Raw genomic sequence first — 26,293 nt, 5'->3', positions numbered from 1 at the left:
CCCTCACTTGTGCCACTAATGAAAAAAAGCCTGTATCACCAACATATTGTTGCCAGTCTACCAGCTTGCAATCAGGCGAGAGACCTAATTTCTGACTACTTTGTCAAGGCTGGTAAAAAAAAAAAAATCTCTTTTTTTAATAACCAGATTTTTCGTTACAGTTACAGGATTTAACACATGTTGATGTGTTTTTGGGGAGTTGGTGAGAAAAGCAGCAGAGTGTGGACACAGGAACATGGCAAAGATGCACATATTACTGCTAACAGTGGCTTCAGAAAGTATTTGGACCCCTTTACTTTTTGCACACTTTGTGTTGTAGATTTCATTTTAAATGGATACAACTGGCATTTTTGCCCATCAATATACACTTATAAACATAGATCTCTCATTTACATAAGTATTTACACCCTTTGCTGTGGCACTCGAAATTGTGGTCAGGTGTGTCGTATTTGCTTTAATTATCCTTGAGATGTGGCTAGTACTTGATTGGGGTCGACCAGTGGCACATTTACAGGAATTTAACAGGCAACCAGTGAAGTGAAGGTAACACTGGGCTAATGTGCTCGAATCTCCTTGTTCTAGTAAGAATATGAGCTGCTGCTTTTTGAATTAGCTGCAGCCCTTTCAGAGAGGAATTTGCACATCCAGACAGAATAGCATTGCAGTTGTCTGATCTTGAGGTAACAAAAGCATGGACTATCCTTTCTGCATTATGTAAGGACAGTATTTTCTGTCTTTTAGAAACATTCCTCAAGTGATACAAAGCACCCTGAGAGATATTTTTAATATGTGCATCAAATGCAAATCTGGATCAAAAGTAACACCAAAATCTTTGATGGCAGCACTTGAAGTGATGGAAATCAATTTGCATCTCAGGGACTTGGGCCCCACTACCTTTATCTCTCCATACCATTATCCTCTCCATAATCTCAGAAATTGCGCCCATTTCAAATAAGTTCTGAGTGGATATGCAAATTTGCCACTGCCCAGCAGGTCTCCCGAGGGGGAGCGCCAGATGAAAAAGATAACCACTGTATTGTGCATTCTAATACTAGTTGTGTTTTGGTTTGTTTTTTGTACTGCTATGGAGATAATATTTGAAGGTCAGATTTGCCCTTTGGAAATGTCATTGGCTTCAAGTGCAAATATTTTTATACTTTTATACAACTTGTCATTGTTGAATTTTTGCCACTTCCTCAGGAAGTGGATGAAATGCTGGACATTGCTTCAAAAGCTGAGGCTGGCAAGAACCTATTCCGAAGCTTTGGAGATAATGGTAATGTATTGTTTTTCATCTGAAAGTGCTGTAATATTCTTGTGTGGCTTGCCTACTTTTAAGTGATCTTTAAAACAGATTATCCTTTCTCGTGACATTTGAAGACCATTACTTTTGCCTTTGGATTTTTTCTTTTTATTGGATTTCCAGAATGGCATAGTCAAGCCATTAGAATAAACTAATTTCAAACGTCATCACTTTTCGTGTACAATGCAGAATGGCAGCATTAAGAAACATGGGAACGGACATCCATTAGAATAATGTTATGATGCCAATGATGTTGCATATGATGATATGATTGTTTGCATATGATGGCCATGATCCATGAGCAATATCATTTCCACGATCAAAAAATTGGATCAGGCAAATGTAGCCAAAATATCGCAGAATGAAGAATCATTCAATTCTTAAGAAGGCATATATGCCGATGCACTTTATCAATGAGTAGGGCTTAAGCAGACAGAATTCTAAAATTATTTGTTTGCTTTAACACATTTCCCTCACAATCCTTCCTTTTGATGAATCCATCACTCGTGTATTCATCTCCACTGTAAGCCAACATTAAAATAGAATTCTCGCCATTGTTGCCTCCTTCCTCTGTATCATACATAACATGACTATTAGTTGTATGTTTGCCTGTCTGTTTCCTGTGGGTAATCGCTTGAAACACCCTCGCTCTAAAGTGCTACCTTGCGGCTGCACATCTGTTGAACATTTAGAAGTGTGGCCTACGGACCCTCAACCTAGGCGTGGGTGTCACACATTCCGACATCTTCTGAAGTAAAACAAGTAACCTATTCAGATGAAAATGCCCGGCTAAATCAGGCTCACCTGGGGTCTTATTTATCAAGCATTTGTGTGCACAGTTTTGTTTGTAAGTCATGCTTACATACCGTAAATCCTCAAATTGTGGCCGGGGTTTTTTATTTGCTTTGGCTGCACAAAGTACAGGCCTTTATTTGGGGCAGGCTTGTATTCGAGGCAGGCCTTTATTTCTTATTAGGCTTCTGTTGTAGAATTTTATTCTTAGAAATAAAGTAAAAGGCTACACTTAAAGTGGGCCAACACTGTTCAACACTTCCTGTAACCGTTTAGAAATCAATTAGTGTACGCTAATCAGGAACACCGTTTGGTAAGTCATAGTGTCAGTCTTAACAGACTTAGTTTATTGCAAATATTCTCAAACACAATAAATCACATGCAAGTCCAGAATCCATAAAATAACAACTTGCCAGACACGCCTTCATGAACAATAACAAATTAGTGTAGATAACCGCAAGTTAAGGATCTTTTTTTCCTAAAGTGCTTTTTATTGTGAGACATGCGTTTCGTTTGGAGCAGCATACCAGTAGGCTATCAAAAGATTTTTGCTTTGGTTTGGGATTTAATTTATTTTTGGACTTTCATTCTATTGCTAAATGTTGGGACTGATGGGCACTGAAATCTGGGGGGTATTTGATGGTTCACTGTTAAGTTTTATGTAGTTGAAAGAGTGTCGGGATTTCCACCCGTCTCTTTACTGCGAGCCAAGGCAGCCGCTTTCATTCATTCATTGAATGTGCGCTGTGCTGTAAATACATGGAAACCTTATTGCGTAGCCAAGTAGCCTAAATTGAGTTCATTTTTTATTTTGCCTGATTTACTTTTTTATAAAAATGTGTAGGCTGGAATGCCTCGCGGCAACAATTGTGTTTAATTTATACTGCTTCAGCCTTTGGCAAGCTACTCAGAAGGAGGCGACAAGCGACTGGTAGCTTGAGAGCAACATGTTGGAGACCCATGGTGTAGGACAACGACTTTTCATTGGCAACAGTATTAAACCAACCAACAATATAAAATATTAAGAACAGCTCTAGGGCTGTCTCAGTCCTTTTGGTGCTTCCTAAACTCAGACCAAAACCTCTCATACACCTTTTTAGCCTGCAAGAAAATTGTTGAGCTGCATATTTCTCAAGGAACTTTGAAATGGCAGGTGAAAAGAATTACAGCAGAAGAAGCAAGGAAATAAAAAATAAGCCTAAAAGCAATAAAAAGAAATTGCACAGTGCACCAAAGAAAAACTAGGTGACATGAACCCCAACATTAAAACCTATGAGACTAGACCTGTGTAATCAAACTTGATCCAACAATAAAGTTCTAAAAGTAAAATAAGTAAATTGTAAAAAAAAAAGAAAAATAATAAATTATATTTATATATTTCAGGTTACCATGAATATTAAAGTGCAGACTGTCACCATTAATTTGAGGAAATTTACGTCCACGTCGGGTTATCTGTGTAGGAAATGTATCCCTTTTTCTTCAGTCCCTTCATTTTAGGGGCCGGAAGTGCCTGCAGGGGTGTTCTGCTGCAGTGCTACAGGACTCAACTTGATACAATTTAGCCCAGTGTGCGATATAAAGCTGCTTCAAGGATATGAAGTTGGACCCTGATACCCTGTTTCAAGCCATCTACTGCCTCAGAGACGGCACATCCACAGATTGTCAGACACAATATCAGAAACGGACAAAAAAAAAAAAAAAAAATATATATATATTTTTTATATATATATCTTTTTTTTTGCTTCAGCGCTGCTTATTAAAAAAAAGAGTAAATCAAATGAGCGGTTTTCCTGCAGGCTACAGGAAGAAGAGCGTATTTAACGGACAAAAATCTATATGAAATGGCTGCGCAGTTTAGCTTGAAAAAACATCAAAATGTACTGTGAAAGTGGCATGCAATCTAGAAAATGTATTTGGGAGAATGGGCACAATTGTAACAAATGCATTTTCTCATTGAATGCATTTTCTTTTCTTTTTTTATTAGACAACTAAGTTGTACACAGTTTTAAACATAATACCGTATGCTCTTTTGAACCATGAGTTTTGTCCTGAAATGCAGTTATTTTGCGTTGCTCCAATAGTTACTTCACCTCTGTTACAAACGTCCCACAGATTTACATTTGTTTAAATTGTATATGAACTGTACATGGTCACCGCAAACATAATGTGATTATTTGTAGCTGACATGTGCATGCTCTTTGTAGTCAAATTTCACGCCTTTTGATCACATTGTCTTTGAGTAACTGAGTAAGCAGTCAAAAATAGTTGTGCCCATTCTCCCGTCCCTTGGAAAATATTTTCATGGCAAAATGATTACACATTGCACAGCATATGTTCTGAAGGCCTAGATCCTGTCTCTACTACAATGGATGCATTTTTCCATTTCATTTTGACACTGGTTTTTATGTCCAAATTCAGTTTTTTCACCCTTGCTGCTCTGGTTTTCAACTGTGCAATGTTGGCACCTCTGTAATTGGACATTTGCCTTCTTGGCTGTTTCAGATTAGTCAGGTGTATTCCACTCTAAGTTTCAGTAATATGTCAAGACCATCAGAGATTAGTTTGTTCACATGAGCTGCTTTAGAGGTAAGTGATGTCATACAGTGCCCTCCATGATAGTAGATGTTATGTAAATGAAATGTCATGTTTAGTGGTTTGTTGTATATCCTTTGCATGCAATGAGTCTGGGATTCACGGATATCACCTTTTGCTGGGTGTCTTCTCTGGTGATGCTCTGCCAGACCTGTATTGCTGCCATTCATGATTGTTTCGGGGGCTAGTCCCCTTAAGTTTTCTTTCCAACATTTGCAAGGCATGCTCAATTGGGTTTAGATTGGGTGATTGACTTGACCACTCAAGAACTGACCATTTTTTAGCTTTGAAAACTCCTTTCTTGCTTTAGCAGTATGTTTGGGATCATTGTCTTGCTGGAGAATGCAATGTCTGCAGCCTGTCCTTTGGTCTGAGTAGTTAATTTCGAGAATTCTGACTGGAGGCTGTTTCTTGCTGAGAGTGGTGCCCTCCCAGGATTGATGAACACTGTCCCTTTTCAAAAGAACTAGCAGGGAAGGGAAGGGACCAGAGGATGTTACTGACTTGTCATTGTCTTTACCATCAAACACCATGACTCAAAAGAACTGTGGTTGGCTCAATCAAATGTCATTATTACTGGTGTGAAAAATAATTTTGGAAAATTAGCATTTACCCATATCCAGCTCTTTCAAATTGGCCTCTTTGTTAGTTGCTTTGACAGCTTTACTGTCTGTTCTGGAAAGCATTTGAAACATAATGTCTGAAATAATGCTTGATTTCTTTTTATAGGTTTGATTTCCTATACGGAATACCTGTTTCTGCTGACTATTCTGACAAGTAAGTTGAAAATAATTATTGGTGAAATTGTTTGACCTGCTGACACATTTCTTGCAGATTTTTGCAGCTTGGCTAAAATGCTTCAAGGTTCAATCGTTAATTTCGGACTTCTAATGGTCAAGGAATTGCAACAACAAACAACCTCAAACCATAACACCGTTTATGCATCCTACAGTCTATGTATATAACGCGTAATATCAAGTGTTATTATACAGTTCAGTGTTCTTGTGCACTGTTTTGGAAAGCTGACCACGACAAACGCAACAGAGTCTGCAGTCTTTTCGTAGTGTTCTAGTAAGAAAATGTTGGCCGAACAGGTGACTTTATGAAATCTTGACTTTTGTGTGCTACACAACACTATTTATATTTTACACTGTATACTATTCCTTATCTAGTTAGAAAACAATGTCAGTTTGCTATCAGTAACAACACGCAGATTAGCTATTACTAGTTAGCTTCCTGAATTTACAAATATCCACGTGAAGCACAATGCTTGTGCAATCGCTACTATGTTCGTATTGCCTATATTTTATCGTAATTAGATATTTGTAAATGTGGTCAAGCTAACTATAGCTAATTTTCCTGTTGCTACCGATAACAAACTGATATTGGGCAAAGTGCAATTTGGTTTCAACCAATGAGCTTGAATTGCTGTACAGCTGTACAATGTTTTGACACAGGGACGGCCTGATAAATGTACACTTTGAATCCAGAATTGAAGGACTATAAACACATGTGAGGCAACATGTCAGCGATTTTTCAATGATAGGAAGGGATTTACAATCGTCTTGTAACAATGTTTTAACACAAAACTCTTACCTATTATACCTTTAATGTACTTAAGTTTTGATGTTAATGACCAGTGAAGGCTTCTCCAGGTAGGGAGCCATTGCTTTTTCAGCTTAAAAAAAATAAAAAAATTTGCCAGCAATGCCAGCAATCTTTATTTTGAATAAGGTTTCTTATCAATAAATGTAAGCACCATGCCCTCCACAATGCTGGTTTTTCCGTTTTACAAATAATTGTATTACAAATAATCCTTTAGGACAAGTACCGGTCCCTATCTAAGCCGACAATGGTGGTCCCTGTGGTGGAGACTGCAGTGGAAACATGTATCATCCGATCGCATTTCCTTCATGCCCCCCCCAGTGATTGCAGATTGTGATTGCACCACCACGCGCAGTCACATTCACCCAAATGGCCAGGCAAAATAGAACAATAACATAAATATTTGTTCTGTTAACAAGCTTCTTTTAAGCCTGTTGCACCAGTATAACGTCAGTTCATTCGCAAATGTTATGTTGTAACTTTCGTTTAAAAAGTCGTTTGTTTGGTTGCACAATCCATACTCTACATCTTCACTAAATTGGCCAAAACATTGACGGATACAGTGACGTTTCTATATTCAGATCACGCACATAGACACATAGTCGCTATTCACTTCTTGTGTCCTTCTAATGTCAAGTGTCAAGTATGATGGCTTAATCATTCTATCTCAACCATTATATTACTAATAATAATAATAATAGCTAACAATAAGAACAATAATAACAATAAACAGCATGTGGGCTTGGATGGCACCACACAGCAGGGGGGAGATCAGGAGGTGGCAACAGTGTCATTCTTGTGATGTCCCTCTCTGCAGTGTGACTGGCAGCATCTGCTTCACAGAGTGGCATGACCTTCAGAGTAGACAGGCACTTGAAGGACTGAGCATGTGTCTTATGTAAATAGTTGTCAACATTTTTGATTATTTTTCTTTTCACCGTTCACTGTTAATGTTTTATGTCTCTTAAAGTCCAACCGATAGGAGTTGGTAACAGCACATTGTCTTCTGACAGGTTGATATTATAGTGGCATTATTTTTTGTTAATACTTATTGTGATAAGTAACTGCGCTTGCTAACCATGCTCTGGTGAAAAATGGCAATTAAAAATGCTTTATACTTGACAAAAAACATTTCCTTCTTGTTTGGGGAGGATTTGGGTAGGTTCGACCCCTAAATATTTTAAGACCCTATGCTGTTGAAAATATAGTAATTCTCACTCGGAAATGATGTAGAAGTGAGTTTCATGAGTCAAAACTACGAATCTGTTCTAAAATATACTTATTTTATGATTGACTGCAATGCACAATTTATCCATTTCAATCTTTATTAGTTCTATCTCTCATCCTCAGATTTTGCACACTGGTGAATGAGAAAAATGTATATATAAATGTGTATAATTAAGAAAATGTATAGGTTTACCTCATACCTGTTTGTGATTCTTAGTATTCCATTGCAAAATGAAGAACAACTTTATTTTAAGCAAAGGCGTTAACCAGACGTGTTAGAACCAGTCGTGTTTGGCTTTGCATCACAGAGACTTAAAAAATGGCTGAAATGAAGCAAGACACCATTGTACCATTTACAATCCTAACACAGTTCAGTTTAGTTACATCTAAATTATGAAAATAAAGTGCTACAAATTAAGTATTGGTAAGCCTGTACATTTTCTGAATCATAAACTACTTGACCATAAGTGTGCAAAATGCTGAACTAAGAAAGATCTACGGAGCAAAATGTAAGCTGTGTACCCTTGTCCCTTAATGTCTCCACATCTATCTACATTTTACTACAAATCAACTGTTTTGTAACCCACTTTTGCATATTTTTCAAGTGGGTATGACAATATTTTTGTCAGTATAGGTTTGAAGATATCTTGCTGTCAGACCTATCCAAACCCACTCTTATGGTGGTTTAAGATGAAGCATCAATACCACATTGAGAAATAATGTAACAGAAGTGACACAATGTGGTACACAAACCTAAAAATGTAATCGATTACTCTTGTAAGTTTTCTGTACTCTAGAGTATGTCAAGTTTTTCTACATGGGGATTTCAAAGCTCAATATTATTGTGACTGCAGTGAAATGAAACAAAGAATGCCACACTTCCTCAGGTGTTTTGGGGCCAATAGCACTAATCTGAACATGAGAACTTGGTTATAGGTTAATTATTTGATAAGGAGCTATTAATGACCAGTCTAACATTTTTTTCATGCTGAAGAAAGATGCAAACTCATTTGTTAGCCTATTAACAGTAGCAAATAAAGTATGGGTATTGCCGATGTTGCAGTTAATCTAAATAAAGGACTGTCTAGCCTTTTTGGCAGAAACTGACCTGTACTGAACATCCAGAGAAGTGAACAAATCAAAGAAAATGCAGGAATGGTCCGAGAGGGCCAAATCCCAAACAATAACAGTTTCAATGTTTGTACCTGCGGTGATAACCAAGTCCAGAGCCCCCAAGTGTGTGTGGCCCTTTCACATGTTGTGTTAGATCAAAGCATCAAATAAAGCAAAACTTTATTTCGCTGTACTGTCCTTGGGGTTATCTATCTGGATAACAGTCAAAATCAATGGAGATAGCTGAGAGCAGTTCAGCAAAGTCATCAAAAGGTGAGTAGAGCATTTTGGAAGCCTGTATATAATTACAGTAGAATTCTGGGCAAACCTTTCAGCACAGTACAGAGATATTCAAATGAACTGAAATCACGCATCACCGATCTGCTTGCATTGGAATGCATCCTTAAATGCATCCTTCCTTCATCGAACCCAAGATTCAGTTAAAAACATAAAATCCAGTTTATACACAGAATAAGATCATTAACTAAAAATGATTTATTCGAAAGTGATCTGATATTATGAAGAGCAAGCTGTAGTGTTAATAGTAGTCCCCAGGGCAGTGTGAATTTGAAGTGGAATAGATTGCAGATTTGATGCATTTGCCTCATGAGTTGAGTGCCCCTTGTTCATTCATTCATTCATTCATTACCAATCAAAATAGAAATGGAGAAAGGCACACAGGGTCCCGGCTTGTTCTAAAAACCACAGTCCTGAGTGCCATTCCCATCATAGCAGGGACCCTACTGAGTGCTGGCAGTGCCTAATATACTGAAGGGTGGAAATCCTTTGTTCTAGTTCGGCATCGTCATTGTTTTAAGATGGTCTTTTTTAAGATGATTACAGCTAAAATAATCAGAATAAAATAATAACGTAAGTAAACTAAACTAAATTAAGTGATAAATAAAACCGTGAGCTGTGAAAAAAGTCGAAAATGGATAAAATTTCAGGAGCTCACAGTGACATGTCCGCTCTCTTTAGAGTCAGATGTCAGAAGGTGATTCTTACAGATCTTACTAGGTGGTTGCGATGGTTTACTAGTTGGTTGTGAACATGTTAGTACATGGTTGCCAGGGTCTTAGTAGGTGCTTGCTTGGGTCCACTATGTGGTTGCTAGGGTCTTACAAGGTGGTTGCTCGAGTGTACTAGGTGGGTGCTAAGGCATTACGAGATTGTTGCAAGGGTGTTTCTAGGTGGTGCTATGGTGGTACTATGTAGTTGCTACTGTGTTACTTGGTGGTTGCTTAGGTGTGTTAGGGGGTTGCTAGGGTATTACTTGTGGTTGCTAGGGTGTTTCCAGGTGTTTGCTAGGGTGTCACGAGTGGTTATTAAGGTGTTGCGAGGTGGAACTTTATTTAATATTAAAGTGGCCTGCATTCTGTGTTGGGAATCTAGGAGCGTTTATAGACTTTGCATGATGACAATGTTCGGCAAATTTTATTCAAGGCCAAGGTCAGGTAATTCAGCAAGATTGATATTCAGTGCCCTCCATGTTTGGTTCAAAGCCATTATGTCTTGATTTGCCTCTGATATGCCACAATTTTAGATTAGCAATCTCACAATTATCATGTGATAAAAGTGTACATTCTCAGATTGTATGAAAGGGTATTTTTATACATTTTGGTTTCACCATGTAGGAATTACAGCGGTGTTCATACATAGTTCCCCAATTTCAGGGCAGCATAATGTTTGGGACACATCGCTTCCCAGGTGTTTGTAATTGCTCAGGTGTGTTTATGCAGATATAAGAGAGCTCTCAGCACCTAGTCTTTCCTCTCGTCTTTCGATCACTTTTTGAAACTATTATTGCTGTTTATCAACATGAGGACCAATGATGTGCTAATGAAAGTCACAGAAGCCATTATGAGACTGAGAAACAAGAATAAAATGGTTAGAGAGATCGGTAAAACCTTAGGCTTGCCAAAATCAACTGTTTGGAACATAACTAAGAAGATGAGCACTGGCAGCTTACAAAGGGACTGGCAGGCCAAATAAGACCTCCACAGCTGATGACAGAAGAATTCTCTCCGTAATAAAGAAAAAAAGCCTTTCTGACAGATCAGAAAACACTCTTCAGGAGAGAAGTATAGATTTGTCAATGACCACTGTCCATAGAAGACTATGAACAGAAATAGAGGCTTCACTGCAAAATGCAAACCACTGGTTAGCTGCAAAAACAGGATCTTAATTATGTGGTTCCAAATATAAAATTGTGACAAATCAGAGGCAAATCAAGACATAATGGGTCTTTGTGCCAAACATTATGGAGGGCATGGTACATTAGGACACAAACTAATCCTGTTCTAGTAGAACCGATATTATCATATCCTAATGGGATTTATATTATTGTCAGTGGTGCATTATGTACATTTTTAAACAGTAACTGCAATTACACAAAACAAAACACAAGACTGTTTCTGGCGGGTGTAGTGGTTAAGGTACATGACACAAGGTTGTTGATTCGATCCCCGTTGTAGCCACAATAAGATCCGCACAGCCGTTGGGCCCTTGAGCAAGGCCCTTAACCCTGCATTTCTCCAGGGGTGGATTGTCTCCTGCTTAGTCTAATCAACTGTACGTCGCTCTGGATATGCCATTAATGTAATCTAATGTATTCTGAAGTACATAGTTTATAGTGGCATCATGAGAGGATTGACTAATGTCCTCTAATGATGTCACAGACACAATCCATTTTCCCAGTATTTCAAGAATTTATTAATACACAGATTAACCAAAAGATCTTTCTGTGTTTTGAATATGATTCACAATTCTATCCATTCAGTCTTTTTCAGGGGTTCTTTCTGCAACTTGTTTTACAAGTTTCTTGATGGCTCCTAATGGTAAAACGTTTTGCCTTTTATTTTTCTTGTAGATTGTAGATTGTGTTGGTAGAAAAGAGTAGTCATTTTCTTCTGAAGATGTTTTGCATTGCTTTTATTACTGTTTTCCTTGCAAGTATGATCAAATTACTGGGCAGCTCTTAAATATATGCATTTTCTGCCAGCTGTTCTCCACATTTCCTCCAACATAGACATCTTTCCTCCTCTCCTCTCTGCACACAACTTAGATGTTTTATCACGACATTCATCCAATTCTGCCAGCGAATCTCTCCGAAAGCCTGAACTGGAGGTAGCCTGTACAGAACACATATTTAACCAGTCTTCCTCTGTAATGGCAAGTCCTGATTCTTTCTCCCATTTGAATCTCACTTTATGTGGGTTAAATACCGAAGTATAATTTTGAAACAAGTTTCCTATTTTACTTAATTTTACACACATCCATAAATATGCTAATTATCTTGGCATCACATTTCTGCATGGGTCCCCCCCCCCCCCGGTTTGTAAGTACCAAAACAAAACCCTAAAAAACAAAAAAAACATTATCTGACCCGATATGTGCCCAAGATTTTATGAATGCTATCCAATTGAAATCTGTTTCAAAGGCGACCCATCTCATGACTGTCTTTCAAGTAATGGTGCTTTGCTGTCCTTATACCAGATTTTAAGAAACTTTAGTCCATTGATTTAAACTGAGAGTGTTGCTCATACAAAGTATGATATTCTCTCAGTAAGCACTTTATTAGGAACTCTATACTAATACTAGGTAGGGCCTCCTCCCTTTGCTCTCAAAACTGCCTCAATTCTTCATGGCATGGATTCCACATATGTCGAGATCAAGATCATGTTCTTGGTGCCTCTGTGAATTTCCTGTCTTTTTTGGCTTTTGCCAATCGTTATGACATTATCTCTCACTTTACATTCAGTTTTTGGGTTGAATTTCCAGACTTTTTTTAACGGAAGGTAATGGAATCATATCTATATAAGCAGTGGTTGCCCTGACTGATTATATCTTGTGTTTTCAGAAAGTAAACCATTTGAAAATCAGCATTTTACAATATTCCACTTGCGTTCTGAATAAACTCCGCAAATTTTGTGATAATAATGTGAACTATTAATGACTAATATAATTTGTAGTCAACCATTTAAAAAGAAAAGAGAACCGAAAGTAGTTTAAGACTGTTACATATCAAATACATAATGGCCCTTACATGTGAATGTCACCGCAGAAGCCATTTTTTAAATGGTTAACTGTTTAACCGATACTGCTTATGATGCTAGTTTTTAATTTCTTTATTATTTAAGGCTTTTTAAGAGGCTATGGGGCAGACAACCTGGCCTTTTTTATTTGTATAGCTCTTTGTTTGGTTTGCTATTTTTAAACTTGAGACTATTACTTTATATTTGTGCACAAACTTGGTCTCAATGTGTGTCAAGTATCTACAGGCATTTAAATTCCACAAGTTTTTCTGAAACTGCACCCCGATGTCCTCAAGTATCCCCAAATCTCTCCAAATCTATGAAATAAAAAAAAATAAAACTTAAATTAAAACTGAAAATTAACATTCACGTGTGTTTCATTCACATATATGAGAGTATGTTTTCTAAACCATGCCGAAGGTGTTGAAAAAGGTTACTCACCCTAACGAACCTGCATCACATTTAAAATTGAACTTTATTTCAAAATTTGGATTACCAGATTCTCGCTAACGGGGCCAGTAAAATTATGGGTTTATCAATAGCGAACACTCACTTTGTGTTTTACAAGCGCCTGAATATTCATTCTGCTATGCGAACGCAGCAATATTCCTAAACTGTCCATTTCCTGAATATGACACATTATACCTTGTTGGAAAGGGTAGGCAACCCCGTACAATAGATCGCCATGTGTTAAATTAGTTCTGTACTGAACTGACCTAGCGATACATTTATGCAACAAATAATTCAAGACCGCATTTGCTTTGATATAGTCCCGGTAATAAAAAAAAAAGGTGCCTGCTATTTTATTGCCCTGCATTGCAATTAAGAGGCAGATAAGAATCTAAGTGCTGTTTTTGCAAGCGGATTCTTTTTAACGACCAGGCATCCGCAACTTGCGGCTTTATTATGTTGCAGTTTTTATTATCTTAGAAATATTAACGCAACAATAATTTGGGATGTTGATGACTCAACCAAAATGGGACAGTGGGGTTATAATTGGGGTTAAAATTATAATACTTTGTGTTTTCATCCCTCCTCCCTATACCTTCTGTCTGACAGACTTTATTGGCATGAAATCTGTAAATTTGCTGCTTTTAAGATGCTGCTTTGTTTCAGACAGGATTGTGTACTCGAAATTCCATGGTCACACAATATTTGATAACCCCGGGTCTATTTTACCATAGGCGACTGGTCTAAGGATTTAACTTATAATCTCTATGCAATTTGATATATTTTCATGTAACGGTAAACTTTGGCAATGTATTTAATATGGCGTGGGACAATCGTGGTGGTGAGATTAACATTTTTTTTTCCCCACTGAAAGCAGGTAATTTTAATATCTGATGGATAACTAGCCTAATGATAATGTATTGCTTTATTTTTATATTGATACTGCATAGTAGAAAGCTATGATCAGTTTGGCACTAGTTTTAATTTGCATGTTTTAACAAATTAACACGGATGAAGGAATGGCATACAATAAGCCATAGGCCAAGTGAACCAACAGCTACAGAGACCAGAGCTGGCAGATTGGAGTGGTCTTGCTGGGGTGTAGGGGGCAATTCAAGTTCCAGCAGCCTGGAATGCCAACACAAGTGCCTTGAAGCGGATGCATGCAGCAATAGGCAGCCAGTGGAGGCCAATGAGGAGTGGGGTAACATGAGCTGACATGAGCTGACTGGTGGTGAGGTGGGCTGCAGCATTCTGGACCAGCTGGAGGGGCCTTATGGCACAAGCTGGGAGGCCAGCCAGGAGGGAGTTGCAGTAATCCACCTGGACTAGGTGCTGTGTGGCTTTCTTGCAGGTTCTGGCAGTAGAGGATATATGTGGAGTGAGTGTGAGATGGCTGTCAAGGGTCACCCCAAGTTTCTTGGCTGAATGGGAGGAGGATACTACAAAGTCCTCGACGATCAGTGAGAGGTCTATTGTCAGAGAGGACTTAGCAGGGATGTAAAGAAGCTCAGTCTTGCCAAGGTTAAGCTTCAGGTGGTGGGAAGGCATCCATGGAGAGATATCAGCCAAGCAAGCAGAGATCTGTGTGGTGACCTGGGTATTGGGAGGGAAGGAGTGTCATCAGCATAAGAGTGGTAAGAAAAGCCATGGGAAGAGATAACAGAACATGGTGTATAGAGAGATATACACACTCACCATGGACTTTATTAGGTATTAATTACACTTTTTTTTTACTTCCACTGCTGTAGCCTATCCACTAAAGAGTTATGATGTGTTGTGTGTTCAGAGATGCTCTTCTGCATACCACATGTAATGTGTTTGTCATTTGGCTGATTAGATCACATTAATAACTAGGTGTAATAAAGTAAAAATGTTCCTAATAAATTTCTTGGTGAGTGTATGTATAGATATATGTAGTAATAGAGAAAATAAGGAAGGGTATACTTTTACAGCACTGTATATGGTAGCACCAAACAAATAATGAGACTGCTTTTATATTTGACTTCAATATCATATCTGCATAATAATCTGTCTTTGTTTGAAGTTACTGCACTTTCCCTCTCTGATTGTTTATGTTTTTTTTTTTTTTTTTTTTTTTTTAGAGCCGCACACAGGATTTCAAATTGCTTTCAAAATGCTTGATGTTGACGGGAACGAACATGTGGAGAGAAAGGAATTTTTGAAGGTATGCACTTCCTTTGCATATGCGGTTTCACTTTCGGTGCACATGCAAGTCGAAATTCAGTTCAAGATTATGTTGGTTTTTAATCTGTTTCTGTTCATTTTATTTGGATTAAATGCTGAAATTATATGTGTGCGGTGGCGCACAGCTAAAGTAACCGACCTTGATGCAGGCATCAGTTCATTACAGTTGTACACCGAGGACCAGGGGTTCGATTCCCGGTCCTGTCAAAAATCTGAGTTTGGCCGGCTCTCATGGAGTGGCATAATTGGCTCGTTGCTCCATGGGAGGGACTCAGCAGGGACTAGTAGGGATTGCTGTGTGCATGCACACCGGTGCGCCTCGGAATTAGCACCAGGGGGCGGGGTGTGGACAGTGTATCTAACGCTAACTCGACTTGGAATAGAGAGGGGGCTACAATTGGCTACTAAATTGAGGGAAAATGGAAAAAAATCGGAAATAAATGTATTTAAAAAAATAAAATAAATATGGGGCAAACGTGGATGTGTTTGGCTTGAATCTCCAGCCTTTGTTTCCCAGAAGGTAACGGCCGCTAAACTCCACCCTGGACTCCAGACTGGTTTATGGATGGCCACCCATCCAGGAAATCACATGACACACCCAGAAAATACGGTACTATTAGCATACAAATATCACAGAACCTACCTTGGCTATCCTGATGTGAACGACAGCTCTGACTTCCTGAGTTAGAGGATGAGTTATTCGATTTTGATGAAGAAATACAACCTTACAGTTTTCAGCTGGGATTTATAGAGAAAGAATTGCGAGAGAGACAGACAGCAGAGGAACATGGACAACCGAACATTGAGTTTGCATCAATGCCAATAATAACTTTGATCAGTGCTTGAAGTGGAAAAAAATAAGTGCCAGTACTCCTTATTCACGTGTTGGAAAGTGTATCGGCCGGTATCAGCAAACCCTTAAGTATTACATTTGAAGTTTTCAGTGAATAAATGATACTATGAGGTATTGCTTTTGTTCACAATATACTGTGTGTTTATTTTGAAAAGTGACACGCATTTAAAATTTTGAAATGCTCAAGGCAGCTTCGGTGTATGACGAAAGGTCAACAGGCCTGTAATGGAGAGCTCTGCGTAGCTGGGTGGGGCACTCGATGTTCACTATGGACAAACACAACACAGACACAGGTAGAAGAGGGAGATAAACAGAAAGAAAATGAGAGGGCAGTTAGTTATGCAGGTGGCAATGAATTCAGTCAAGTGATTTTTAGCAGGCAAAAGTTTTAAAATCAGAAATACATAGGTAATGTATTTTATTTTTTCAGGTAAAGCAATACTTTTAATAAGCATATTTAAATGATTCATGTGGATGTCTAGTTTTAATTTGTTTGTTTAAGTACAGAAATTACATTATATATATTTGATGGTAGCAAAAATTCTGAAAGCACTAAACATTTTTGGGAGGACAAACATTTATTGATAAGGAATAAGATGTTCACATACTTAAAGAAATGGCACCAGTATGCCCTGGGGATGAACTGAAGAATTGATGAACTGATGCATCTGTAGATCTTCTTCCTTTTGCCAGGCAGAGGCAGAAAGAGACAGAGAGAGATCGAGGCGGAAAGATACAGAGAGAGATTGAGCCAGAAAGAGAAAGAGAGAGATAGAGGCAGAAAATGAGAGGGTAGTTAGCTATGAATGTGGTGATGAATTCAGAGAGGATATCACATTGGAAATGGTGAATTAATTCAACAGCTCTTGTCATCTATTGTGAAATAATGATACACATTAGCAAGGTTGACCAAATACTCACTGCCAAAGACAGGAGAGGTAAGTAGCCTAAAATTGTCAGCAATGTTAAATTATTAGCCTAGATTTTACTATTCTGCATGCACTAAATAGGTAAAAGATGTCAACGTACTTAGAAAAGGCTCCAACAGGTCTTGGGCTCAGATGTGCTTGAGCGGTCAGGGGCTTTGCATGCTGTTTCGCTTGCAGAGCTTCTTCCCTTTGTCAGCCAAGACCTTACATATCTCTGCGGACTGAACTGCTCTAATGGTGGTCCATTGCATTTCAGAAAAACAAGGTTGGACAGTCGGCTTATAGCAAGGGAGTTCCTTTTGGCGGTAAGAATGTTGTTCATGCTGCTGAAGGCTCGTTCACATTCACTGGTGGAGACCGCAATGGTGTGGACAGCTTTAAGTAGAGGCTCCAGGGTTGCTGGTGTCCGGGATGCCCTTAGCTCCTTGTATTCCCGGAATCCCTGGATACTTTCCCTTTTATCTACTTTTAGTGTGTCACAAACAAAGCACCGCTGCATCACCATGGAGTATGTCCAACTGTCCCTCAGGCCAACTGTCTGGTTGAAGGACCTTCATGTCTGTCATCAGTTGGTCACCACCTCTATTTGAGCAGCTTGCTTGTGTGCTGACATGAGAGCTAGTTGTTGGAGCCATCCTGCATTTCAGATTTTCTGCAATGCTCCGGAAGAACTGTCCTGCATTGATTTTCACTATCTTTTCATTATCACGTAGGGCTACGTTCTTGAATGATTTCTCAGTTTGAGCTTGGAGGGCAGATGCTGTGTAGGGGCCAGGTGTTGAAACCATGGACTCAAAGACACGAATCTGTCGAGCCAGCAGCTTGTCCGCGTCAGGAAGCGCCATGTCTCTCTTTTGGAGCAACCTTGACAGATCACTCAGTTCTGTGAGGGCATCATACATAACTCCAAGATTACAAACAAAAGGCACAGATGTGAGAACATCATGGAGTCCCTTGTACTTTGCTTTCTCTCTTGAATCCCTGCTAACATCATTGGCAGCACTAGAAAAGTGCACCTGAAGCACTTTGTAGCTCTCCCAGACTGCTCTGACAGTCCTCTCACTCGAAGCCACCCAACGGATTGACAAAACACGTCCTATGACAAGTAGACGCTGCCCAACATCCTGTGCGCACTGAGCCAATTGTCTCTGATTTTTTGGAGATGCATGATATAATGTATACAGCTTATCAAAGAAAATCTGAAAATGGTTAAGTCCACTGACCTCTTTGACAACATCCCCAACTGCCAATTCTAGACGGTGATTAGAACAGTGCCATACAAACAGGTCCGGGAATTTAGCACAAAGCTGTGTAGCAACCCCTGCTTTTCTGCCAAGCATAACTGATGCTCCATCACATGCAAATGACACAAAACACTCACCTAATAAGTGTTCATCAAAACTATATTTGTCCAGGCATGCCAGCAATGTCTTTGTGATATAATTTGCTGTGGTCCCATCCAATTCCAGGAGTTCAAAAACTACAGTGTCTGGCTCTGCGTCAGCAAAAGCTACCCGCAAACAGACCACCAGCACAGTCTTGCCACTGATTGTGGTGGATTCATCAATCAACACACATAATTTCCGTCGGTTTGTGATGATGTCGTCGACCATTCTTTTCTTCATTTCAGTTGCAATATGGTCGATGATGTCAGCACATGTCTTGTTTGAGTGCAAAACACGGCCCATGTTAACTCCATTTAACTCTTGCAAGCTCACATCAATTGGCATGTCTGTAAATGGTCTCCCATGTTTACCAATTTTATAGGCTGTTCGGAACACTTTGCAGGTTGTATCATGTTCAGCCCTGTGCATTTCTTGAATCCTCTTGTGAATTTCATTACGTGTGGCCATCTTTTCAATCTCTGGTGCTTTTATGTGGGATTTGGAATCTTTGTGTTCCTTTATTTTCTTACGCAATGAATGTTGTTGTCTAGCCTTATCAGTGCCAAAGGAGGAAATTGAACATTCACTCCACTCAGTTGACAGCCTCAATCCATGCTCTTTATGAGCAGCCAGCGATGTAACTTTACTACATACTTTGCACCCAAGCTTTTTGTCTTTGACAATGAGCCAGTCATTCTGAGCGCAAAAATAAAGCATTTGCTCCTTTGACCAACAGTCGGGCCGTTCATCTTGACTCACGTTGTTGTTGATAACGTCGGTATTGGCTGCGGTAGGTGCAACGTTACCTTGTTGAAGCAGCTCCCGACCTTCATTTAATACTGGCTCTGGCTGGGGAGGATTTGACACACTGTCGTGTCTTTGCTCTGTTGTTTCGCACTCGGAACGTGCTCTCTTGCCCTTCTGTAACCAAGCTAACATAATGGCGGCAAAATTTACTGGACCGCGGAGAAGTTATGAGAGAAATTTTACTCCGCGTGCACCTTACCGCACACACCTTACCGCGCGCACCGAGTGCACCCTGGGTAATGAAGTTTAGGGGCTCCCAACAAAAGGCTGTTGTAGACGTAGTACATGACGATTCATAGCGAAACGTCATTACTAGGGTTGCCAACTCCCTGAAATGGAAATAAGGGACACCTAGTTTTTTTTTTTTTTTTTGCTAAACGATTTTTCACACTATACTTGTACAGAACTTTGGTCAATTACAGTTGTTTTAAATGTGCTTTATAAATAAAGTTTGAGTTGAGTTGAGCTCTGTGCTGCAGTCAGACGTCTTTGCTGTAAAAATAAGTATTGGGGGTGCAATACCATCTGTGAACACGGACACGGGGGCAGCATCGCGGTCGGGTGCTGTGGCGGCACCAGAAAGCCCCGCGAAGAAGACGTAATGCTCACTGAGCATAGCTGCAGAAGACTTGCCGGTTCCCGTTTGAAGCAACGAGGATTCCGATCAGTGATCAGAGCACAGTGTGAGTGTGCTGGTACTCCGCAGAGTAAAATGTAGAACTTCCGGTACTGCGTACCGGTGAGTACCGGCCCACTTCAAGCACTGACTTTGATCGAACCCTTGCTACATCCGGCAGTACTTACCAACTTCTTCTGCAGCAATAGGAGGATTCACGGCCAAGATTTTGATACAGCTTGTTAGCTAGATTGCTTAGTTGCTCTCCTGGACCTCACTCACGGAATTCTTCCTCTGTAAATTCCAGTTCATTTCTTGATGGTTGTTCATTCCCATATAGTGAATTGATTTTAATGAGAAATGTAGCTTGTTTTTTCTCATTTAACCCCATTCAAATTATAAAGTGGGAGGCTATTCAAGGCGGCTACGTCATCACAGTCTTTAATTTAGCTAGCTAGCTAGCCCCAGGCTAGACCGGGGTTAGCTAGCTAGCTAAATTAAAGACTGATGACATAGACGATGTGAATAGCCTCCCACTTTATAATGTGAATGGAATTATAGCTGGTTACAACTGAACCAGAGCATTGTTGCTTAATCTAATGAGCGAAAACATAGCTATCGACATCCAATGTAAAGTAAGCTAGCAAAACACAACAGTAGGCTATCAGATTTATCGATGATGGCAATGGCTGCGATGGAGCAGGTTGAATGTCAAAATGATGGCTGCAGTGGAGCCGTGCTGTAACTCGGTGAAGTCAGAGCTGTCATCATATCATTCAAGGTAGCCAAGGTAGGTTCCATGATATCTGTATGCTAAAGTTAGTGTCATGTGATTGCCTGGATGTGTGGCCGCCCATAAACCAGTCTCTGTGTTCAAGGGTGGAATTTGAGCTCCTGTTACCTTCTGGAGATTCAAGCAAAACACTTTTGTTTTGAGAAGTTTTGCCCCATATTTTGAAAACTGCTACACTGACAGTGATTTTATAAATGCCTACGCACATAATTTAAGCATTTAATCCAAATAAGCTCTACTGAAAAGCTCTACTCTACTTAAATTTCAATTACCGTAAATGTAGAGTTCCATTGAAGTGGTTTGCGAGCTTATTGGCCTGCCACCCATTTCAGGTCATTGCATTTATCATTTTGAAAACACAAATATCAGCTTGCTGATGTGGTAACAAGTGGATATCCTTTTTAGAATGAGTTGGTCAGGAATGAGTGCACAACAAAGAAAACCTGATTTGGAACTATTTAGAAAGGTCAACTAGTTATTTTTTATGAAAATCTAATTTTCATTATTTGCTGTCATTATATCCGGGATGAAATTAAGAATTCAACATCATAACATTTGTCCATTCATGTATTAGTGAGAAAAGTACTGAGTGATGCTATATTTATTGATAAAGTAATATACAGTATTTACTTCTTTTTCAATCATTAATTATGTTTTTGGTTAAACATATTCCAAGTTAAAGAAAATGTACTGTTTAACCATGAATTACATGTTGGTTAACCTTGATATTTGATCTATTTTAATTATTATTTTTGCTATTGCTGGCCTTCCATTGGATAATTAAGATGACAAAGAGGTATGTAATGAGTATGGTAATCATCCATGAATTAATTATATCGGAGCCTTCATTGGATCATTACCCACTTCGACTTTTGCATTATTTTATCATTGTGCTTTTTAATTCAGAAGACTATTTGGTTTGTAAAAGTGTTTTTAAAATTAATTAAAATTAATTCCTTTTCCCTGAAGCTGAAAAACATCATTGGGAAGAGAAAAGAAAAGGTTCAGAAGGAAAGTGCTCATGTAAGTAATCACCTGAACTTCCATTTGTAATTTTCTTCAGCAACAATACTTGTTGACATCCTGTTCTACACTCACCGAGCACTTTATTAGAAACATTTTTACTTTGACACCTACTTATTCATGCAATTATCTAATCAGCCAATTGTGTGGCAGCAGTGCAATGCAGACAATCATGTAGATACGGGTCAGGAGCTTCAGTTAATGTTCACATCAACCATCAAAATGGGGAAAGAATGTGATCTAAGCGACCGTGGAATGATTGTTGGTGGCAGGATGGTTTGAGTATCTCAGAAATTGCTGATCTCCTGGGTTTATAACACACGCTAGTCTCTAGAGTTTGCAATGGTGCTATAAACAAAATAAAATACAGTGAGCAGCAGTTCTGCAGACAGAAATGCCTTGTTAGTGAGAGTGTATGTGATCATAGAACCCAATTCTTGTGTAAGGTTATGTAAATCCGACAGATTTTTTGCTGGACCCTGGAGGCTGGCCTAGATTCGTGTTTGTCTCTTGACTGTCTCCTGACTGACCAATATTGTTGAAACGCACGTGTGAGAAGGCTTACGCAGTATGTCTACCATAGTTTCTGGCCCTGCATACATACAGCTGTAATAAGATGGCAGGGAAAACTCTTGCTTCAGGGATTGCAGTGATTAGCAGGCTCATATGGTCTGGGGGCAAGGGAGACGTGCAATTTTTTCCTCCAAACTGGGTAACTGGTGAATAACGATTGACTCACATAAAGAGGATCAGAGTCATGAAGCAATTCTGTTAAGCCCAAACTTGGCCATGCACAGTGGAAGAAAGAAAGCAATTCTTACAACCATGGAGTAAAAAAAATCATTTGAACACCTCAATTACAACACAATGCTTCTCTTTTCGAATAGCTTGCAGTTTTTCCGGTAGCCCACAGATAGCTTGGTTAACAGATAATGTGGACATTTTGAGTTTTCTGTTGCACAACAGTGCTTTGTAGCTGACTTAAGTTTAACATTCTCCAATTCATCCTAGAAAGAATATACTTTTATATATTTATTTATATATATTATCTCACATATACACAGACCTATTCAAGGATAGACTGTATATTTACATCTAAAGTGCTTTTATCAGAAATGAGTACTGCTGGGATCTGGCCAAATGTGATCTCAGATCGTTCAGCTGCATATTGTAAACTTGCTATTTCCACCATAACGCGTAGACCCAGGAGATGACGGTTTTACATCATACTGTTACAAAGCAATGATTTTTGCACCATGTATGAATTGAAACAAATGTTTCAATTTTAATTATGGAACGGTAAAGGATAATGCTCATCTATTTTGGGGCTAATCAAATGTTTGAATTAATAGGCCTCCTAAAGTGATGAACAAATATGTTAATTTACTTTCAATCTCATGCATTGGGGAAAAGAAAGAGTGTTGTATAGAACATTGTATAGCAACCACATGCTCGAAGTGCTTTAATAAAATAGGTTTACTATGCCGAAAAGCACAAAAAATGGGATTAAAAAAGGAGCAATGTACAGTTGTGGTAAAAAGTTTACATACACTTGTATGTCATGTCATTCTTGGGTTTCCAATAATTTCTACTACTCATATTTTTCTGCGATGGAATGATTGGAGCACGTACTTCATTGTCACCAAAAACATTCATTTTGGTTCTTTTATGAATTTATTATGGGTCTTCTGAAAATGTGACCAAATCTGCTGGGTCAGAAATATACATACAGCAATGCTAATATTTGGTTAAATGTCCCTTGGCCATTTTCACCTCAATTAGGCGCTTTTGGTAGCCATCCACAAGCTTCTGGCAGGCTTCTGGTTGAATCTTTGACCACTCCTCTTGACAGAATTGGTGCAGTTCAACTAAATTTGTTGGCTTTCTGGCATGACTTGTTTCTTCAGCACAGTCCACATGTTCTCAATGTGGTTTAAGTCAGGACTTTGGGAAGGCCATTCTAAAACCTTAAATGTACAGTAGGTAAGATCTTTGTGTTAAATATTCCTATAAAACCATTGTAAATCCCTTCTTTTCATTAAAAAAGGCTCACTGACATGTTGACTCACCCTTTGCCTGTATTTATAGTCCTTAAATTTCCAGTGTACATTTGTCGGGCCGTCACACAGTATCAAGACAGTGTACAGCTGTACAACGATTCAAGCTCATTGATGTTAATTGCCACAGCCAATGGCGTGGGGGCTTATTCAGATTGTGTGTAGCTTCCCAAATTGCACTCCAGACAAGCTGAAACTCTGTATACTATTGCTTATAAGACTACATGTCTAGTTATAAAACAATACTAGTTTGCTATTGGTAGCAACAAGCTAATTAGCCATAGTTAGCTTCATGAATTTACAAATATCCACCTGAGGCAATATGAAGATAGTAGCGAGCGTTGCGACCATTGTTGCACACGCGTTGTGTCTTTGGTGGATATTTGTAAATTCAGCAAGCTAACTAATAGCTAATTAGCTTGCTGCTACCAATAGTAAACTAGTATTGTTTTATAACTAGATATGTATTCTTTGCTTGGATAATAAGCAATAGTATACAGAGTTTCAGTGATAGCTTGTCTGGAGTGCAATTTGGGAAGCTTACACGTTCCTTTTATCTCTTTACATGTTCAATCATGCATGTTTAGCTAAACCTTTATTTGTCTAAGATATGATAGTGTACCACAAACTATGCAAGTTGCAGTTGCACCATTTGAGGTACACTCTCATATCTTAGTTATATAGCCAGCTAGTTCCAAAACAGTATTGTGGTTTGACGGTGTTTGTTGCTGGATTTCTCTCTTGACCGTTAGGAGTCCGAAATTACCTATTGTACCTTTAATTTAATTTCTTAACACTTTTGATGTGTGCTTGGGGGTCATTGTCCTGTTGGAACACCCAACTGCATCCAAGACCCAACCTTCAGGCTGATGATTTTAGGTTTTCCTGAAGAATTTGGAGGTAATCCTCCTTCTTCATTATTCCATTTTTTCTGTAAAGCACCAGTTCCACTGGCAGCAAAACAGGCCCAGAGCATAATACTACCAACATCAAGACATAATACTACTTCTTGGGGTTAAAGGCCACACTTTGTCTCCTCCAAACGTATTTCGGGTCATTGTGGCCAAATAGCTCAATTTCTGTTTAATCTCACCACAGAATCTCACCACAGAGGCCTTTTCTTTGTCCATGTGATCAGCAGCAAACTTCAGTCAAGCCTTAAGGTGCCACTTCTGAAGCAAGGGCTTCCTTCTTGCATGGCAGCCTCTCAGCCCATGGTGATATAAATCACGCTTGATTGTGGAAACTGACACCTGTGTTCGATCAGCTTCTAATTCATCGCAGATTTGCTTTTTGGTGGTTCTTAGTTGACTCTTAATCATCCTGATCAATTTTCTCTCAGCAGCAGGTGATAGCTTGCATTTTCTTCCTGATCGTGGCAGTGACACAACTATGCTATGCACTTTATACTTACAAACAATTGTTTGCACAGTCGATCTTGGGACCTGTAGCTGCTTTGAAATGGCTCCAAGTGACTCTCTTGACTTGTTCAAGTCAATGATTCGCTTTTTCAGATCCATGCTGAGCTCCTTAGACTTTCCCATTGTTGCGTTTGTGGCTGAGACTAATGAGTGTATCAAATGAGCCCTATTTAAATGGGCTCAGTGAAGTCACCAGCTGTAGTCAATAAAATGACTCACAAGAAATTGAGGCCGTGCCACAAAGCAAATGAAACAAAGCAAAGCAAACTTTTTACCTCATCAAAATTGATAATTCGATTTGTTGTCTGTATATTTTTGACCCAGCAGATATCCAGAAGACCTATAATAAATTTATAAAAGCAAAATGCATTAATATTTTTTGTGACAAAGATGTGTGTGTTCCAGTCGTTCCATCACAGAAAAAAAGAGCTCATTGGAAACTCAAGACTGCCATGATATACATGTTCTTTACAAGTGTATGTAAACTTTTGACCAAGATTTTGTGCTAACCTGTTTGTGTATCCAATGTCGCTTTTACAAGTCACCTGGGCACATCTTATAACATGCATTGTAACAAACGTGTAATTTCTGTCAGCTATTTGGGCAATAGCTAACTAACTGATATAGGCTACTGCAGCAAACTGTACTTCTTTATCCAGTAATATACAGTACATTAAAATGCATTGTGGGAAAATTATGCTAATGTGTAGTGTGGTCAGGCATGTGCACAGATTGGGCCCAAGGAGGGCTTGAGCCCTTATCCTTTTGCCCTCTAAAAGTGCCCTTTTTTTGGCTGGTGTTAATTGTGTTTTATTATTGAAATTCCATCAAATATAAAGAGTGAAATGTATAGTATACAAAAAAACACCAAATCCATTTAAAAGTACTCCGCTCTCCCCCTCCCCTCCAAATGGTTTTGTCTCAGTCAATCAATGAACGTTGCATCTTCCAACATTCTACATATAGCTTGTCATGAAAAGTACCGCATCCCCAGATTTCTGAAGTAGTTTGTTACGTTTTGCATAGTTTTGATCGTGTCGTGATTAGTCACCCCCTTTTGTTTATAGCCAGTTTTCTAAAAACAT

The 26,293-nt window shown here is 38.9% G+C and overlaps 1 protein-coding gene across 3 annotated transcripts in view; it reads left to right on the top strand.

Moving 5' to 3' along the window:
- Positions 1–26,293, top strand: part of micu2 (mitochondrial calcium uptake 2) — a 91,645-nt gene that overhangs the window by 22,113 nt on the left and 43,239 nt on the right. For all 3 annotated transcript variants that reach the window (XM_061241833.1, XM_061241832.1, XM_061241831.1), the window contains exons 4-7: positions 1,201–1,276; positions 5,417–5,464; positions 15,222–15,304; positions 21,677–21,730. In XM_061241833.1, the coding sequence (XP_061097817.1) occupies positions 1,201–1,276; positions 5,417–5,464; positions 15,222–15,304; positions 21,677–21,730 (261 nt within the window). The remainder of the gene's footprint in view (positions 1–1,200; positions 1,277–5,416; positions 5,465–15,221; positions 15,305–21,676; positions 21,731–26,293) is intronic.

Source organism: Conger conger, chromosome 5, assembly GCF_963514075.1.
Source record: "Conger conger chromosome 5, fConCon1.1, whole genome shotgun sequence".
NCBI classification, from domain to species: Eukaryota; Metazoa; Chordata; class Actinopteri; order Anguilliformes; family Congridae; genus Conger; species Conger conger.
The sequence above is the reverse complement of the archived record's forward strand: the minus strand, read 5'-3'. Positions and strand labels throughout refer to the sequence as shown.